This window comes from Scophthalmus maximus, chromosome 10, assembly GCF_022379125.1.
Source record: "Scophthalmus maximus strain ysfricsl-2021 chromosome 10, ASM2237912v1, whole genome shotgun sequence".
Lineage (NCBI taxonomy): Eukaryota > Metazoa > Chordata > Actinopteri > Pleuronectiformes > Scophthalmidae > Scophthalmus > Scophthalmus maximus.
This window is the reverse complement of record NC_061524.1, coordinates 23360001-23379292: the sequence shown is the minus strand read 5'-3', so window position 1 is coordinate 23379292 and position 19292 is coordinate 23360001. Positions and strand designations below refer to the sequence as shown.

Genomic DNA, 19292 nt, shown 5'->3' with positions numbered 1-19292 from the left:
TAATCTGAAGGCCCATCCAAAAATGACTACGGCCCATCTAGAATTGAAATCATGACACCGTGCCTACCTGCTGTGCACGTCCCGCGTGTCTCTACACCCCCACCCCTGACTGGTGGTCTCCAAAAGTGAGATACCGTAATATTCCCCCCAAGTTTAGTAAAAATCTGTCCAAGCGTTGTTGAGTTATTTAGACACACACACACACACACACACACACAAGAAAAGAGTCATATGTTTTGAATGATAAAAAATTGATAATCTTAGTAATGCGTTGTTAGATTTGATCTCTTTATCAGATTTGATCACAATAGAAAAACCTGAAGAATTTTGCCCAGTGATGAAACGGGATGCTCAGTTTGTTTCCTCATAATGTTTGCTCCTCTGTGCTACCATCATACAAGGGGTTAAAACAAATAATGAAGCAAATCACATATCCATCCCGATTGAACCGAGTGTTCCGTGCTGGTAGCCCCTCGGTATATCTACGCTGAAAATTCCTCTGTGGTGTGACAGCATGTGAAGCAGCTCATCAATCAGAATGATGTAGGTCTTCTATGTCTGCACACGCACTTCCAAACGTGTTTCATGCTGTTTTCTGGTTGATGTACGCACACGGGGGTTCACTCAGTGTCGTTTCCATAGGGACGTGTGTTTACTCCAGCGCGTATTGAATAACTCACAGCTTTTGTTTCTAGCCTGCCTATCTGCTTTGATGGATTATGACTGCACTTGGTAGCTGTGCTGTTTGTCTTGATCTCTACCTTTACAAGAGTGAATACATCTCTCTCTGCCTCAAAGCAAGATTCAGGATGGTCGAAGGTGAACCCGTCATGCAGCCTGTTAAATTGACTGCACAGAGCAGAAGTAGATACCCGAGAGGCTGGAACAAAAACGGACCTGTTCAGAACACAATCCCTTTCACATCATGAAATGTTATTGTCATATATTTGTCCTGCTGTTTTTTTCTTCAATTGCAATCTTTTAATTTTTCCAGTCTTCTTTACCTCTATCCCTCCACTCCTATTAGGAAAAACGGAAAACCCTTCACAGAGGGTTGTTAATTGATGATAGTTTATTGTATAAGAGGCGCATCTCCTCTTGCATTGCACGTATATTCCGTTCTGGAGGAGGCTAACAGCAAATATTACATTTTTGTTCTAGATATTGGTGCAGAAAAATCCACTGTGGATGTAGTCGTGTTTGTCCATCATGTCCACCAGATGTCATACAGTCACGCTTTAATCCCCGAGATCGGTCGACAACATACTGTGGTCCATTTCAAATGTGCAAGACTCAGTGTGCCATGCTTGTTTCAACATGACGAGTCCATGCCATTCTTTGTCCTGCGTTGGCTTTGACCCTGGCGATATTCAGTTCGCTGTGTCCAATCTTTGTGAAGGACCGAGCTCACAGGGCTCTCACCAACTGCTTTTGTATTCAAATGAGGGTATAATATATAGCATATGTTCCTCCGCAGTAATGCTCACTGTCCATTTTAAAGGAAATCTGCAGATGAAAGCATGTCTCCCATTTCCACCTCTCCCCCTCTCTTTCCCTTTCTCTCTGCGTTTGAGAGAAATATGGGAGCTCTCTCTTTGATGCAAATGACGAGGGTTATTTTTCCTGCGAGAGCAGAATGTACGCACCGTAACATGGACATGTGACTTCGAAGGCTCCAGACGGGATTCTTGGGGTTCTTCCTCCGCTGCGGTGACAAAAAGAACAACAGCCAAATGTCTTATTTTTGTTATTTCTGTAATTTCTTAAAGCCTGAGGTTAAACTGTTGCTGGCTCCATAGTTTAAGCCGCTTTTGTTTATTTTCTGACCATGAAACTAACCACAGAATAACAGTGGGAGCGGACTTGTTGGAGCTCGGCTGTTTGGTCTAGCTCAATTTTCCCCGCTCGCTTCACAAATTCTCATGCATGCAGGCCTTTGATGGAGTCAATGTGACATGCAAGAAAGCGCTGGTCATGTGATAATCTGTTTCTGATGGACGTTACAGAACCAACATTTTTAGATCATATACTCGAAATGTTTATTTCATTGCAAACACAATGTTTATAAGTTAACCGCCCATAATGTCTTCGTGTCATCACCATTAGATGAACAAATAAAAACAACAATGTTCTTATTGAATTCTTACTCAATCATTCAAGTGTGTCAGAGTTCACCTCGCTTAATTCAATGTTTCTAGACCGTCGTCCAGGTCAGGGTTACAGTAGCGTCTGATATCATCTTTACGTGGAGAACGGACCACAGTCCTGATATTATCTCGCCATTCATATTATTGATCAATATGTCATCATTTATTGATGAGCCGTTAGCAGACAGAGACAATCGTGGGCTATGGAGTGATTTAGCACCATGGAACTGTAAAGTATAGTCCCGCTCTCAGAGGGTTTGTCTGGGATCTTTAGATGTGGCTCTGGCTTCAATTACACGTAGCAACCAGATATTCCCAACATAAGAGCAGAACACAGATTTGTGCCAGGAAAGATTCTCTGTCCCATCCACTGTCGTATGTGTCTTGGAAAGCTATGATGAGACCATATCTGGTCATTTGACAATTTAAGCCAAAAGCAGCCTACAGTGGAGAGAAGCTGTGCAGGAGAATTGAGTGTCCAACATTTTGTCCATCAGCACAGCGAAGATATAGACCAGCAAAAACTCCACTACAGCTCTTTTGTATATTAACTAAAAGAGCTTAGCCCCTAGATCTGAAATTTGATAAGTAGGAACCTGCGGGATTTTCCTGACAGAGCCTGTCACATTTCACTGCCGTTCTCTTATATCATAATTTATTACAAAGTCAAAATGGTCCTGATGGCACAGCAAGATAAATGTTGTGGCCTGCTGGAAATATTTACTAATGGGTACCACGGTGTCCAACTCGCAGTTTTCTTACCCTGCGTCTGTCTCTCTTATACTCTCACCCTCACACACACACACAGTCATCTGTCTCCATTCGAAGTAACCCGGCACAAAGAAGCACTTGTCCTGGGTCTGCAGTACTCATTTGTCAGTTGTGCAACAGTGGACGGTTCGACACTTAATAACCCGGTGGCACAACGCTGACCTTGAAAAGACTGTTGGTTTAAGGACTGGTGACACGTGGAATCCTCCGCAGGTGAAGGATGCATTTCCGACTTTATAATTCTTTATGTGCCAATTCACTGCTTTTTTTCCCTTTTCATTCACTTTGCAGCCAAAACGGAACTGGAGACCCAGGAGAAGGAGCTGGCAGACACGCAGAAGATGTGAGGACTTTCTTTATCTCTCAAAGTTTCCCCACAGCTAAAAAATGAATGCAGTCACATCTGTTCCATTTCATGGGGTCTCTTCTCAAGCGTCACGGCAGTTATCAGATCTGAATATGAAAGTAAAGGCGCAACTGGATAATGCAATGCAATTCAGTTTGAGGTGATATATTCCCGCCGCAGCGAAGAAATATAATCTCGTTGCTTTGTCGATACTTGGGACTCGACGTTCCCTCAGTTGCATGGAAGGTGCAGGCCGTCATGCCAGGCCATCAGTAGACGGGAGGCCCCCTGTGCGGTGTCTGTGTTGTTTATCTAAGCAGAGCGAGAGGAGACAGCCTTGGCTCCAGGCTTCTGTTACTGCTGGCTAGGAATGTGTTCCTATAGCGCACTCCAAACAAAGAGACCCCAACCTGTCCGCTGTATTGATCCACTGCCAACCGCCACCACTTTATACCTGCACGTGTCCGCCGCTGCTTTGTGCACGCTTTTGTCTGCGAGTTTTGCATCTTTTCTTCTTCCCTTCTTTCCTATCCTCATATACAGTATGCGTGTTTATGCACAGAGAAGCTTATGCGGTGCAGACCGAGGAGAGGAGTGACAAAGCTCAACACTGTATTTGTGAGAGTTTCATTTTTGGAAGTTAATCCCACTGAAAGAAAACAGAATGACTGGGTTTGTGTCAGTAGTTGCATTTTTTGTGTTCACGATCGTCATCAGTGGTTTGTGTTTTGTTTTTTCTAACTTTAATATATTGCATATTTGCATAGCACTGCCAGATTTCACAACAATCGGTGAATGTTTCTGTAATCTCATGTTGTAATAGTTTGGTCTTGAAGTGATGTTTTTGTTCTCTGTTCTCAGCTTCGGAGAGTTGAGCATGTCCTTCTCAGTCAAACCCAAGGCAGGAGAGAAAGAGGTCTCTCCCAACACTTTCTTCTCCATTTGGCACGAGTTTTCCACTGATTTCAAAGACCAGTGGAAGAAGAAGAATAAGCTGATGTTAAAGGAACGGTGAGAAAATGACGCTCAGACCTATCAGCCCCCAAATCAAATCCTTGTGAGACACCAGGGTCTTTTCATTTATTTGCCTGTCTCTGGGAAGGGTACACAACTCTCTGACCTTTACAATGGCCTTATAGAAACATCAATGTTCATACATTTACAATTTTCCTCAAGCGTAAGTTTCCGAACCATTAATAACTTGCAGCACATGCCGTGTTCGCGGAAGATCCTATCAGATTCATTCAAATTCATGAAGGGAAAAGAGCTTAAATGACCCAGAACTATGTCCTCACCCCAGTAATGAAAAAAACACACAATGCATCCAGTTGGCTTCCAGTGGTTTGATGAATATAAAGATATTGTTGCATATGTCAACAAAAAGCAAATTGGTCCATTGTGCCAAATGAAGATTGAACTTTGATATGTATTTTGTAGAAGAAGCAAAATGTCACAAGCTTTGCTTGTACAGTAGGAAAGAATAAAAACAAATTTGAAAGCATTAACTCTTTGCCATTTGCCATAGGCAGTCAGCCCAACCTGGACTTCTGCTGGGGTTTTTTTCTTCTGTTGGACTCCAGAGGAACTATGGATATTAATCCTCGTCTATGCTGTATGAACATGCAGTGCTGGCACAGTACCCATGTAATAAGTGATGGAAAGTTTTGAGTGTCGTACTCACTCATTGCCAGCACGCTGATGATTTGTCTTTTCAGAGCAGCGATGAGTAGTGACGCTGCTGGCATGCGGCGTGCAGTAGTAAATGAGAGTGAGTCACTTCAAAGAGGCACGATTGGCCCTTCGACAAAACCAAGAGCATAGTGTTCAAATCCCACATGACCGTAGTCTGGATGATCCAAACTGGGATTGTTCTAATGGTTAAAATAGTAAATCTCAGCAGAGTGCATGGGTGAGAGTCCAGACGATTATTTTCTCTTTATCTCTTTGGATGACTGATAATCACGTCTTTTTTTTTTCAGGGTCAAAATGGCCGAGGACTCCTTCAAACAGGCCAGAGAGAAGGCGTCCTACAATGTGAAACCCAAACATGCCTCTGGAATAGTACGTCTTTGCTCTTCTTTTGTTCATTCGATTCCAGCAGGATCTGTCCTTTTCTTTTTCCCTTTGCTGGGTGCACGTTATTGCCTCACCTTGTATGAGAAACAACACTCGTGGCTCCAACAGCAACTTGTTGAGATGAGTGCCAGCGCTGCCAGCTGTTACTAACCCAGACCTGTTGTTTAATTCCACAGAAAGCAAAGCTGGGTCAGAAGATCTGAAGCAGAAAATGGAAAAAATGATCATCATCGAGCCTGTTGCACAAGCACTGTTTGTACAATCTGACATGAGTCATCGGCCGTTTTTACATTTATGTGCTTCCCATATTTGTTGTCAATTGATTTAGAGCTGTTTTTATTATACGTTGGCTCAAAGTGGATATTGTATTGTTTTTCAAAGTGGAATTCAAAAAATTGTATTACTCTGCCACATTTGATAGTACTCGCCAGAAATGGTGCAAAGACCTCATTAAACTGAGACCATTAAAATAATTTGAGTCATTTGCCAGAAAAAAAGTTAATAGGACAATTTGTAGCGACACTGTATCCAACCTTCCTCAGTATTTTATGAGCCATATGCAGTTTATGTTCAATGTCAAAGCCTACTTTGCTTGGAAGACTTGATCACTTCCTGTTGTACTTCTTTCTTTCTCCCTTAGTGGTGGAAAGCACAGTATTTTATAAGATATCTTCTTGGTACGTACGCATCACCTGCCAGACAGGAAGTGCCTTACCACAGAGTAGCGGTCCAATGAGCGCTGGAGAACAAAGCTTGTGTTCTGAGACATATCATCTGTGATTAAATGTATCGTGTGAAGACGGAACCAGTTTCACACAGGCATGACATCTGCTTCTCTTAACCGTTTCATCGAGTGGGTTTCAGAACTTATTGGTTTTACATGCAGCGCCTCGTTTATTGTGGTTTCAAGTTTTTCTCAACAAAAGACGCCATGCACACCTGACTGGTGTGATCCGACAGAGACCTGATATCCTTTTACTCTGCACTATTGTTGTTTCGCTACGTGAGTGTGTGAACTCCCACATGCTAATTGAGGAATAGAAGTGATGTGATGTGATGTTCATACAATACCAACAATATGTTTTGATGGAATACCCTGGACCATGAAAAGATATTTATTGAGTAAAAGAAAATACATTAAATTCTTATAGAAATTCTGCTTTTACTGTATACTGTTTGTCATCTGTGTAACGTCTGAGTCAGGACTACATGTACTCTAAACACACTGTGGTTTTATATGAAATAGATTTAATATAATTTTTTACATACGTACTCACACATACATAAAATATATTTATATATATTGTATATATTGCACCCTTACATACACATGCCACGTGTTTCCTACTGGCAAGTATATTTGTGGCAAGTGCACAGTCTACTGCCACGCTTGTGTCCAAACACGAGGATCCCACAGGTCACTGCAGTATCAGCTTGTGTATCATCATCATCATCATGTGAGTTCAGGAAAAGATACAGGATAACGGATACAATACTTTTGAAACAGTTTTTAAAACTTTGTTGTCAAATTGTAATTGCTGCAAGGTTACCTGCAGAAATACATTTAATTTCACACACAAAAACATATGAAAGGGTTCACAGGGTGCAGTTTATTTTCTTTCAGGCACTGCAGATAGCACATGTACTACTTCTCCAGGTCTCCATAGGGCGACTGATAGTTATGACCGCTGCTGTTCCAGGGTCTGGACAAGGAGGACAACTTCAAACAGGCCTTTATCACAAAGGGGTCTGGTAGTAACTGTACAAAGAGCAGGTAGATATGAGCTTTGTTAAAAAATAACATGGCGGAACATTGGCTGCCTCATCATCAGTGTCTCTTTCAACAGCGTCAGCTCACCAACATGGCTGACAGTCTCGGATTAATTCATTATTGGCCCTTTATTAAATAATAGCAGGTCCATGTTTGATGTCTTTTTATTGTGTGACAAGCCATTATTTGTCAAACAGGATGCGGAATAGTTCAACTTGAAGCCAGTCTTTATTTGGCAACGTTTGTGAATATCTGCCTTTGACAATATGCAGATGTCGTTTCAGTTCCAACAGATCTTTAAACTCCTCCTTCACAGTTTCCCGTGGCTGCTCACGTCCACAGACATGCAGCGACACTGTTTGACCCGCTGCACCTTGCGATGCCTGAAGGGCGGCTGCAGGTCTGGACAGTCGAGCTGCACCGTGAGCTGTGTGATGCGGTGCGGCCTGCAGAAGGAGCAGGACTGGAACGGCTCCTGGGCCTTGTTGTGGTTCTTCCTTCCAGATCCTGAGGCCTGGCCTCGGTTCTGGGCCTGACCGGAGCTGGGACCCATGTGACGGGGAATATAGAAGGAGTTACACTGGCCATAGCAAAAACGGTTGACCACAGTTCGGCTGCGGCAGCCCTCCTCGCTGACTGTCTGACGGAGGGGTTGGGTCTTGCACCAGTCTCTGCGGAGGTAGCGGCGCTCCGTCACCACCAAGGCCTCTCGGCTGGAGGACAGCACCTCCGGTTTCTGCTGCAATAGCCGGTGGTGACGTTCTGAGGACAGGTTTCCTTTGGTCTTGTGCGGGGATGGGATGGATCCCTGGGGCCGAGACTTTTTGGTCTCCGCAGGGATGCAGAGCACTCCAGCCAGAAGGACTGGGATAGTAATTCTCCAAAGCATTCTACAAAAAGAAAGAAACACATTTCTCTGCTTTACACGTTTGAACAGAATAAATCATCTGTTGTCACATGAATCCTAAAAGTATTCACACTTAAGTTGGTGTGATCACACAACATTCATGCAATCGCTGACATGATATTGATATTGACAACAGTGTTTGTGTGAATGTGCGTTTGTGTCAAACCACCTTTGGAGCCTTGCCTCCCGAGCATCAGTGAGGAAATGAATCCATCACCAGACCATCATTACTTGTCATTACTTCTATTTGCTTTCCTCTCGGCTACACAACTCTTCCAAAAATAAACAGAGCCCTGCCATCAAAGGACACACTTAAACACCCATAACGAGAAGGGGAAGTTGATTTTATTGGTCCCGTCGCCGGGTAAAATAATTAGGGCTTTGCTTACTTTAGTCATGAACTATGCCGCAGATATGTAAACAGGCATTAGAGGGGCCCATCTGCATGTTATTAGGGGAAGAGTCGGGGAACTCGGCAGAACCCTTTGGGAGTCCTCTCCTCTACTCTTTGGTGATATACTATGGAGCGGACTGAACTGAGAATGACCTGTGTCCATGATCACCGTAGTGTCTTCTGTGTCATGTTAGCATGAGAACCAGAGTAGGATCCAGAGAAATGGTTTCCCCGCCTCTCAGGGCCGAGTGTCCGCCCGCGTGCATGCTGTCAGTATTTGTGCCAGCACATATTTGACCATCACTCGAGCATCTTTTCAACAGATGTTGCTCTTGACAAGCATTGCATGACATCAAGTCAGAAATTCTGACAGAGAACCAAACTGCCCCAAGGCCATTGGCTGCTCATATTCACCGACTCGTCTTTGCTGTGCAAATTTGTATGTTTCCTTTCTTGTTTTTTTTTCGGGACCTGCAACTCACTCTGACATGGAACAAATGACTTTATCGTAATCCACTAAGGACTTGTTGCCTCCTTTTTTTCTGCCCTTGACCTTGAGGTCATGGCAGGTTGGCCCGAGCTGCACTAGCACTCGAGCCTGTTATCACTGTCCCAGCAGCACTTGCCACACATCCAGCTGAGATGTTGCGAGCACTCGAACCAGACTTTTTCTAAAGGATATCAAGAGACAGAACATCCACTTTTCCCCATAACGCATCTGTATAAGCTTATTGTTGATAGATTTGTGCTGCTTCTGTAAGCACACATTTTTACACACACACACACACACACACACACACACACACCATAAGGTTAGAATAACTAAACCAAAAGGCTCCTGCCGTCTTCTTCCACCACCTACTGCATCAGGGAGTCATGACCCCACTCCAGCTTCCCGTGATCCAACTTCCATGTGCAACACTGTCTCATTCGTCTTTCGCCGCACTATCCTGCTGACTTTGTATTTCAATGCACGGCCTGAGAGAACAGGCTTCGCTGTGCAGGCTCTCGTTCCCTGTCTCCCTCCATCCATCGTCCAAAGAGGCACCCTCTAACTTTGGAGAGCAATGGTCTGCAAAGCCCTGAGGACTCGGGGGGGACGACCCACACCAGTGTGTACACAGGGCATGACGGATGGCCGTACAGGCAGCAGCCCCTTTCCACTCCCATACTCGGGCTGAGTATGATAGTGCTATCCTCATCAATCTCTGCAGCAAGACAAATTGCGGTTTTGGGGTGGGGATACAGGGGCTTTGGGGGGAGCTCAGAGGTGGATGGGTGCGTGGTTAGTGGTTGAGGATAGAAGATATAAGGAAAGGGGGTGAGGATGGTGGGTTTCGGGACAGATGACCCACTGGGAAACCAAACCTGGCCCACTTGGGCTTCATGCACAGTTTATGCCCTCCCTCCACAGCTGTATATCTTTCCACAAGCTGTTTGTCTTTTTATTTCTCCCTCTCTCCATCTGTCTCGCTCTGTCACTCTATCGTTCTGCCTCTCCTCGACGCACAGCACTAATCATCCCCACGTCCCGGAGACGGAAGGAGACTGTGGTTTTGTGTGTTAATGCAGAGACAGAACTCAACCGGACCTTTCTGTCTGCTGAACACTAATATCGTCCACAAACGTCGCTTTATGTTCGACCAAAACCACAAATACTTTGGGCCATGCTTCGCTGAACTGTGGCAGACCTTGGTTCCAAATTTCAGACCTCTAATGAAATTACAAATACCAGAGAGACTGCTGAGCTAGACACAGGCCTTTTAGAAAACAGCTATTATCATCAGTGGGAACTTGTTGTGTTGTTGTTGTTGTTTTGATTTTTTAGAATGGCATTATAATTCCATGGTCATTTTTTTCTGTCTGGATAACAATGGGCTTTTTTTACAATCACAAAGTGAAATGAGAAACAAAATTGGTCTGGAAAATCTCCAGCCCAATATTTGAATATTTTCTGATGCTCAGTTGTTGAATAGTTGGGTACTTCAACGGAACCACGTGAGACGTCTTCCCACAGGTCTTCAAAGGCAGGTTAAAACAAACTAAACCCGATGCCTCAATTATTGGTGCGTCAGAAAGTCTCATACAAAAGACTGGTAAACGCAGTTAATTACAGTAGAACTGCCTTTAATTCACCGTGCAGCTCAGACCTCACTCACACACGGGTAGCTGCACACACACACACACACACACACACGCACACGAGAGGTAAATTAAATGTTTTCACTTGGAGCCAATTACACAAAGAGGAACCATGTCATTATCTGCATTTGCTGATTGTATTTTCCCAAACTACGCTTGGCTGTTGGCTCATTAACAGTTGGGGAGTTGGGGGGGGGGGCTACTTTTGGGGGCTTTTCTCTGGAAATCTGTTTAATGCCAACATCGCCAAGAGGCTCCTTTTGGCGGTCTGGGCGGCCATTTGTCACCACAATCCATCTTGATAATGACTAGCAGCCCAGATATAATGCTTTGCAAGCTGCACTGGCAAGAATGAAGAAGCCAACTCCTTGGCCTCAGTGACATGAAGAGCTTCAGTCGAGGACGAGGTGCAATCAGAGATGCTATTATAATATGTGCTTTCTCATTCCAGATCAGCATGGCTCTTCTTAGCTGCAGTCATTGACATGACCTTCCACTTGCTCCTGAAGCCGAGTTTATTTAATCCTTTATCGTTCATTTGTTTCCATTTGAGTATCTTTTTTTAAGGTGCTGAACGGTCACATTTATCGTCTCCATCGGCTTGTTCCAAATCTTTACGGAAGATATATTAATTTTTGAGTGAAATACCCAAGACTAAGACCGTGTATTTTACGGGTTAACCATCAATCAAATTGAAATATTCTATAGTTCTTGAGCATTATTCTAAATATATTCAGTGTCTGTGGAAACCTTTCAGGATCTTAAAAAGAAGTTCTGCCGGTTTGAACAATGTTTGGCGGCGCAGCATGAGTTTGCAATGACTGGCACAATGACAGGCCGCAGCACGTTAAACAGTTTAAATGTACTTCTATAGAGACATGAATGTCGTGTGGGTTTAAGAAGTTCCCACAGCTGGAACGAAATGCAGCAATTCTCTGCCGTTTTAATCCCCTTTCCTCTGGACTTTCTCAGTATTTGTTCATGTGTGAACTTGTTGTTAAGGTTTCTATCAAACGCCTGTTTTACTGTCTTTAGAGGCTTCCAATCAAGTGTTTCCTATTGCTGAAGAAACTGTAATGTGTCCGTGTGCTAAATCCTCTCTGACATCGGAACGGACCGTGCAAGGTGGTGCAGTCGCCGGAGCTGTAAGAAGGATCAGAAGGCAAACTCTCTGCCATTCACCGCACGCAGTGTGCACACACACACACACACACACACACACACACACACACACAAATATGTTCACACCAACTTGTAGCAAATACTCATATACAAATACACACAGTGATACAAAAGTGAACACACAGACACACAAACAAGGACGCCCTCCTGTAAACACGAACAGAGACATAAAAGAATAGAGATTATTTTGTACACATGAAAACAGGTTCCCATACATTAAAATCATTTCCTCACGTTATGACATTCACTGCAAGAAGTAAACAGACTCCTGATCTCACTGTACAACCTCCTGTCATCGCTCACTAATTCTCTCACTCACAACACTAATTCCCTGGAACCTCCAGCCCCTAATTATAGTCATTCAGTAGACACTTTCATCCAGTGCACCTTACAGTACCTGGAGGGCATGTTTCTTTTTGCTATGGGTGGCCCCAGTGGGAGTCAAACCATGCAGGCAGAAAATACTCAATAGCTGCACAACTGCTGTTCAAATGACTCGGTTCTGCTCAGTCATTCAGAGACTCACTGAGTCACGGAGTCCCTCACGTGGGAGCACTCTCTCAGCCACGCTCTTCTCGGGAGCTCCAAACGGCACGTTCACGTATATGATCACTGCTTCTCCACATACGCTCCCAACAATGACCATCGTAAAATAAGCCTTTTTTTTCTGTCCTTTCGAAAAATCATGCTTTTTAAAATGAAAAAAATCCAGCCAACGAAGGGAAGTCATCTGTGGGTCCATGTGTAAATTCTTGCATCAGGAGTTTTCTTCAACGGAACATGAATTCGGAGTCAGAGCATGCTATTTGTTCTTAGATTTAAAACATTTTAAAACAGTCTCTGTTAAGTTTTGATACAAGGTCAAAGCGTACAGTAGAATAGGGTTCATGTACCTCTCACCACAGTGCGCAGCGTGACAGTAATGTGTCGAGGATGGAGTCAAGAATGGTTGTCCACCTTCAGTGGTCCTTGTGCCCGCTTCCAAGTTTGGGTTTCCATGGCAACATAATCTGTAGTATCCTCAGGCTTGTCCTCGCTCCTCTTTTTCCCCCCTGCTAAAGATTCAACGTCTTGGACACGATCAGTTTTCCATCTTCCTGGGAAATGTGCATCTTTTTCTAACTTCCTGTCTCTGTCTAACTCCCTCTTTTTAGTCTTTTTTCTTTTTTTTAGGTTTAAGACAGAAGCTCCGGGTTGAAGTCACAGTAAGCCCATATCTTAGTGCTGTGGAGACAGCCTGTGGTGTGACTCACTGTTAACCCTGCCTTAGTTTGAATCCCCACCACCTCCTCTTCCCTCCTCAAGACTGGGAGGGTTTTTCCTATTGGCCCTGGTCATTGTGTGAATCACATCAAGCTTCACTTTTTTCTTTCATTTCAGTGTGTCTCCCCCTGTGTCTGTCTGCCTCTCTCGGCCTATTGATATATACATATATATATATATATATATATATATATATATATATATATATATATATATATATATATATTTGGTAACACAAACCCATCCATGATAGATCAAACCTATCAAATAGACAGCTTTTCCTTTTATTCTTTTTTTCCAATGAAGGGTTTCTTTCCCTTTTCCCCTGTTTGACACTTTCATTTACATTTTTCGGAAGGATAAGACATTTTGCCACGTAAAGAGAGAAGAGCTAAAGTGAATTCTCCTTTCTCATCGACACTGTAACCACATCATATGACGACCCATAATCCCCAATCCATAAATCATTGTACATGTACCCAGACACACTAACAACATGCTTTGATGCGACAGAGACGAAGATGTTTGTGTGTTCTGTGGCCCGTTCTGAGCTGACCACTGGGCACAGAGCCTGTCAAAGAGCTGAACCATCAACAGACCCTGCGAAACCTCAGCCTTTGTGGAACGGGCACAGTCTGAACAATAAGCCCTTCAGCAGACCAGAGGGAGATGGGACTTTTGCATGACAAAACTCTTTGTCTGACGAGTACTACGAGTACTGTGCTGCGTTTTGCTTCTCTGTGTTGATGAGGAGCTGGTCGAGGCAAATCCCTGCTGTAGAAAATATTTGATCACCCTCTAGTGGTAGAAAGCAAAAGTGCATTGTTCAGTTCTGTTTCTAAGATTCTGCACTGCTGGTTCTGTTGCATGCCACACTCATCGTGTGCCTGGAAAGTGGAAAGATTACATCCATAGTAACAGATAGAGGACCAACTTTAATAATACAAGTAAGTAAAAGTGTCTTTAAATATGGTATAAAAATAAATGCAGGAGAGAATAACAAAGAATTATGTTCTACATAAGACAGGAGACAGCATTTTTGTAATTTTTGAATGTGACTTTACAAGTGCAATGGAAACCATATGTGCTAATTATTGTAGTGCAATTAAAAGAATGCAAAATAAAATGAATGCACAATAAATAATCATAATAATCATAATATATGTATATATTTATATATATATATATATAGTATATTCATCCTGCACAACCTGCACAACCCATAGCGTGACAAAGTATCTGTGACCTCAGATCATGTAAAGCAATGACATTAGTTAGATTGATCATTTTAAGCTGTCATAGTATTTTTTTCTTGTTTTTTTTTCTCTCTGACATCATTTGTTTTAGCTGGAAGTGAGAGAGGGAGCTCCAATCCAGCAGTCACAATGGAAAGAACTGGAATACTGGATTTGATTTCTTTTTTTTAAAGACATTTTTTCATCCAGCCAGTCTGTAAGTGTCCTGGCAAGTCCAGTGGGGCCTCCTTTCTGGGAATACTGGAAATATAGCAGGTACTGTAGGAGAGAGAGAGAGAGAGAGAGAGAGAGAGAGAGAGAGAGAGAGAGAGAGAGAAGAAGGAACATCCTCTCCTTGGACATGCAACATCCGGTGGACAACAGACGAACAGACACCCGGCCGAGCCCAGAGCGTATGGACAGACGATGGTGACGAAGAAATGGGATGGTCCCCCTCTCCACCTCCCAGAGAGAGATGGCATTGATTTTAGCATGATGGCACACGACTGGTCAGCCTCTTGGACGCTATTAGTTTCCCCTGCACAGGTAGAAGAGACCCGAAGGTGGAACGGGACATGTAAGTGGGAATGAGAGAGAATGAATACATCTCATTTGTGGCAGTAGAACTGAGAGTGCAGCAACCTTGTGCAAACGCTTAGTACACGTGGTGTTGTATTGGACATTACCTGGAAGCAAGAGCCTTCAGAACAAGTTCTTACTTTTCTGTGAGGATGAAAAAAAACAGAGAAGTTAAGTTATACTACTGTGCAAAAGATTCAGGGACAAGACTCTGCTATTATCATAAAACCATTACAAAGGGCAAACCAGTTCCAAACAGACCTGAGTAAATAGTGAGGAGGGGTATCAACATTATGTCGGGTAGGGTCTGCCCTGTACACCTGAGACTGCTGTGGATCTGGTTGTTTCTTCCTTTTATAATCCCAAACAGAGAATGTGTAGGAGGTGTGAAACAGAGCAGGTTTCATGATGGTTTCTACCGGGTCCACAGGAGGCCTGATCGGCTACGCCATCATCCACACCTTCTTAAGAGGTGTCACCCATATCATTGTCATTATAAGAAGCCGTCTAACAGATTTAAAACAACAGTTACGCAGCTGCCTCCCCCTCTCTCCTCCTCTCACCGACCGGTCCAGGCAGATGTTTGGCCCACAACATGAGTCCGGTTTCTTCTGCCTGTTCACTGTGTGAACTGTAGTTTCTCTGTGATATCGTGAGGTCTCAACATTACCATGTAAAGTGCCTTGAGACAATGTATGTTGTGATTCGGTGCTACTGTATACAAATAAAGGTGGAATTGAATTGAATTTAGCAGACTCTATTAATGTCTGTGTTCACTCTCTTCCCCTCACTGTCATCTAGATGCACTCGTCTGCTTTTCGTCTTAATTATCTCGTTTGTTTTTCCAGTGTTCTCCTTTTTTCACCTTCTTCTTGGCCTGTAATAACTCCTGGTAGGCACTGGAACGGATGAAACGGCTGTAAGAATCACTCTTCATCAACTTGTAGATGTGTTCCTATTGTGGAATCAAACAAAATGAAATGAGGCGTCGGACACAAGATACAGATAGAAATGATCATATGCAATATTCATGAGTTGACCTTTTTTATTTTTATTATCTACAGTTTTAGAACCATATATAAACCACACATTTGCTATGGATTGGATTGAACGCTTTCGAATAGTGACACACCTGTGCATCCTCGAAGGCGTAGCGGCCGGGATCTTTGACGTTCTGGGTGGTCTTGGCGTAGCTCTTGGAGTCCACATTGATGGCACTGGGGGCTCCGGGGGCCAGAAACTCCTGCCAGATCTCCTGAACCCGGGTTGGAACTTCTCTGATGGGACGTTTCTTTAGTTCTTGGACCGCTAGCCAGAACCTACGGACCAAAGTGAACGGTAAGACAGTTGCATCTTCATGTAGTAGCTCTGGACAACCAATAGGAAGTTTGCATGACTAAGAAGAAACTAGAAGAAACATAGGACAGATCCACTCATACTAATGGTGAATATTGTCAGTTGATTGTTGGTAGTTTACAGTGTCAACAGTTATTTATTATTTAATAAGTCAAACTAATCCACTGATGACATTGTTCTGTGGATGATCCTAGGAGTGAGCTCTGTTCTGGGGCTTCATTTTCAACATGAATGACCTGTCCCGATCCAATAATATATATAAGCCTCAATGACTGGATCGGATATCAGAAGAAATAAGAAGTAAAATCCGATCCGATACATTACAGTAAACATACCAAATAAATACCTATTTAAATATCTACTGGCATTCCGGCATCATATTTTTAAGGTAATGTATTATTATTTAATCAACAGTTTACAGTTCAATTTGTTTTTTGCTTGTTTGAACGGTGATGACCATAAAACATTCTGCCAAAAGTTCTGTGAGGAATAAAACAGCAGTATTCCATAACTCAGTCATGGTGCTGGCTGAGTATGTGTGTCTTCCTTCAGGGGAGTTGATTATTTGTCTTACAGAGTCAGGTTTGCATTATTGATATTTTATTTTACGTGGGGAAAAGATTGTATCAGAATAGTATCGGATCGGTATCTTCAGAAACTCAAGGTTAAAGGATCGGTATCGTCCCATCCCTATTAATGATGCAACAACTAATTTAACAGTGCTGTCTTTCAATTTAACACATAGTGTAATGCCAACATTTTTCCAATGTGCAGGGGAGCAAATACACATGGTAGGAATTATGAAATGTGCAACAGCACCAGAAACAGTTTCAATGTTTGTCTTTCGTGGGGGGATTTCAACAGAGACAGATACAGACGGTGGCCCACCAAGTTTAACTTTTAAAAATGTAGTTACATGTTCAGTTACATGAGCGTTAAAACAATGCTCAAGTGAGTGAGATATTAAATTATGATTTAATCACACTCACCACATTATCTGCTTTGGGCAAAAACAATACAGACGTGTACCGTCAGAGGAAGCAGAGGGGCCGTCCTTCCCAGTGGTTACTCTATTCACAATGAGCTGTTGGTGTGCACCTTTAATACTCTGCAGTATTCCTGCTGCCATGAAGAAACTCATTAGCATAATATTCCTGCCAACATGTCTCATTCTAACCACAGCTACAGTTGTGCATATTTAAAAAAATATATATAAATATTGAGCAGCTTCCACCAGCTATCTCTGCTTTGATTGAACATATTGTTGTAGATTACTTCTTGATACATGACAATGAGCAATGACCTCAGTAACAGACAACACAACAGAACCACATTACAGTTGTCAGCCTCCTGGCTGGTGTTGAAATGAAAAAGTGACCGCAATTATGTGAGCATGTGCACTGCCAGTGAGAAACCCCTCATCACTGCTCGTGTCTGTCAGAGGATCACCTGATGTTCATCTGATTCAATCTAACCACAGAGGCACGTGGAGAGGGAGTCCTGCCGTGCGTCATCTAGTCTACAGTATGTGAACATTTGATTTGCATGTGTGTACTGTCATATACCTGAGATTCTCTGAGCTGAATTCAGACTCCAGGAACTTGAGGAATTGCTCTCTCCCCACAGGATCTTTGAGGACCTCGTCGATGCCGAAAGCCCACCTCTTTACCCTCTGCTGACCGGGCTCCTTACTGGGGGAAGACATGTGAAAAATGCGACACACCTTTCATAGATCCTGTATTTTCAGATCTGTGTACCTATCTTAACACAAACAGACGTACAGTGTACCCACCTGGCTTCGAGCTCCCAGAGCGTGGCGTCGTCTGAGATCCAGGGGTTGGATGGATCTGGAGGCGTGAGGAAAGGGTCGTATTCAACGTACTGCTCTGTGTAGGCCAGCAAACTGTTTTTTTTTTTTTTAAGGAAACAGAGAGCATTTCAATAGCATCAATCGGGCATGTTATACTCTAGTTACATAACATCTAGTCACATCTGGTGAAATTATGCTCTACACCTTTCTTTGAGTGATTGTGATATAATTATTTGTGAGCTTTAAATGACAAAAGGAGAAATCCTTCAAATTGAAATGAAAGAGTCGGACAAGAGAGACGGACACACCCGCTGCTGAATGCACCTTTCCCTCAGAAGAGGAAATGACAAATCAGCCCTTTGTGTGACATCCAGCATCTTGCATTGTCTGCACCAATGCCCACATGAGGCAGAGACGGTGCCCAGTCACTCCACAAGGTCACCAGAGCTCTCACTCCCACGCCATGTTAGGCCGTTTAACAGCTCGATAGACGGATCGATGGCCAAACCGAATAAAGACACAAAGAACATCACTCACCTCTCTGCCACTTTGGACATTTTCAGTCGATGCCGGTCTAACTGCAATTGCCAAAAGGTGATCTGAAACCACAGCAAGGGACAATTAGCAAACACAGTATACAATTATACTTCTAGGTGATTGCATTGATTATGTGTGCACCCTTAAATCTCTGCTATGTTCTTATGTAGAGAGTCAGGGGAAGAAAGTGACGTACCAAAAATGATATGAAATATTATAACCAGATCTAGAATTACTTGCTGGATTGTTAAAGATCCTATCTGTAACGGTGAAGCACCACCTGCTGGTCTAACCTGTTCCTGCAGCTCTTCTTCTGTGGGCTGCTTGGCCTCCGGGGCGGGGGTGTGGGTCGGGCTGTGGGTGCGGATGTCGTTCTGCAGCCCGTACACAGACTGACACAACATGAACATGAATAATGACTGATAGTAGACAACATGCTGTAGGTGGGATGAGGGAAGGTGAACTGTACCTTTCTGGTTTTGTGAGGGTTTTTCATTCTGGAGGACTTCTTTATGTCCACTTCTGTCGTATTCACACATCCAGGCTGTGAGAAGAGTGAGGAGGAGGAGTTGTTTCAGCTTAAATTGCATTTCTACGACTTAAGCTGTTTACGCCTCGCCCTCGGGAATGATGCCTCGGAGTGGGAAGGTGCCTTTTTTGCCACCATTAAACGAGGTTTTGGTAAATCAAATTCAATATGCTACGCTGGGGCGTGAAGTGATTCTGAGAAGTCTCCAGAACAATGTGTCAGATGCTAGTTAATTAAACATGGAATG

General features: G+C 43.3%; 3 protein-coding genes across 4 annotated transcripts in view; 1 reads left to right on the top strand and 2 right to left on the bottom strand.

Moving 5' to 3' along the window:
• The window catches only part of fmn2a (formin 2a), a 33604-nt gene extending 27111 nt beyond the window's left edge, over positions 1-6493 (top strand). Inside the window, exons 14-17 of the mRNA XM_035606694.2 lie at positions 3210-3261; positions 4126-4275; positions 5244-5325; positions 5517-6493. Of these exons, the coding sequence (XP_035462587.2) occupies positions 3210-3261; positions 4126-4275; positions 5244-5325; positions 5517-5543 (311 nt within the window). The 3' untranslated portion in view covers positions 5544-6493. The remainder of the gene's footprint in view (positions 1-3209; positions 3262-4125; positions 4276-5243; positions 5326-5516) is intronic.
• Positions 6494-6571: 78 nt separating this feature from the next.
• On the bottom strand, positions 6572-13030 carry LOC118284075 (gremlin-2-like). The gene is made up of 2 exons (XM_035606695.2): positions 12630-13030; positions 6572-8001 (listed from the first exon to the last, which is right to left on the bottom strand). Exon 2 carries the CDS (start codon positions 7998-8000, stop codon positions 7422-7424), a length of 579 nt encoding a protein of 192 aa, XP_035462588.1. The 5' UTR covers position 8001; positions 12630-13030; the 3' UTR covers positions 6572-7421.
• An 884-nt stretch (positions 13031-13914) lies between these two features.
• The window catches only part of rgs7a (regulator of G protein signaling 7a), a 42472-nt gene continuing 37094 nt past the window's right edge, over positions 13915-19292 (bottom strand). For both annotated transcript variants that reach the window (XM_035605393.2, XM_035605394.2), the window contains exons 10-18: positions 18986-19060; positions 18810-18908; positions 18517-18578; positions 17962-18072; positions 17735-17860; positions 15946-16132; positions 15679-15768; positions 14921-14957; positions 13915-14772 (exon numbers count right to left, since the gene is read on the bottom strand). In XM_035605393.2, the coding sequence (XP_035461286.1) occupies positions 14937-14957; positions 15679-15768; positions 15946-16132; positions 17735-17860; positions 17962-18072; positions 18517-18578; positions 18810-18908; positions 18986-19060 (771 nt within the window). In that variant the 3' untranslated portion in view covers positions 13915-14772; positions 14921-14936. The remainder of the gene's footprint in view (positions 14773-14920; positions 14958-15678; positions 15769-15945; positions 16133-17734; positions 17861-17961; positions 18073-18516; positions 18579-18809; positions 18909-18985; positions 19061-19292) is intronic.

Bases quoted from the DNA above. Each gene is read 5' to 3' on its own strand.
- LOC118284075 (XM_035606695.2), bottom strand. From the start codon at position 8,000: ATGCTTTGGAGAATTACTATCCCAGTCCTTCTGGCTGGAGTGCTCTGC.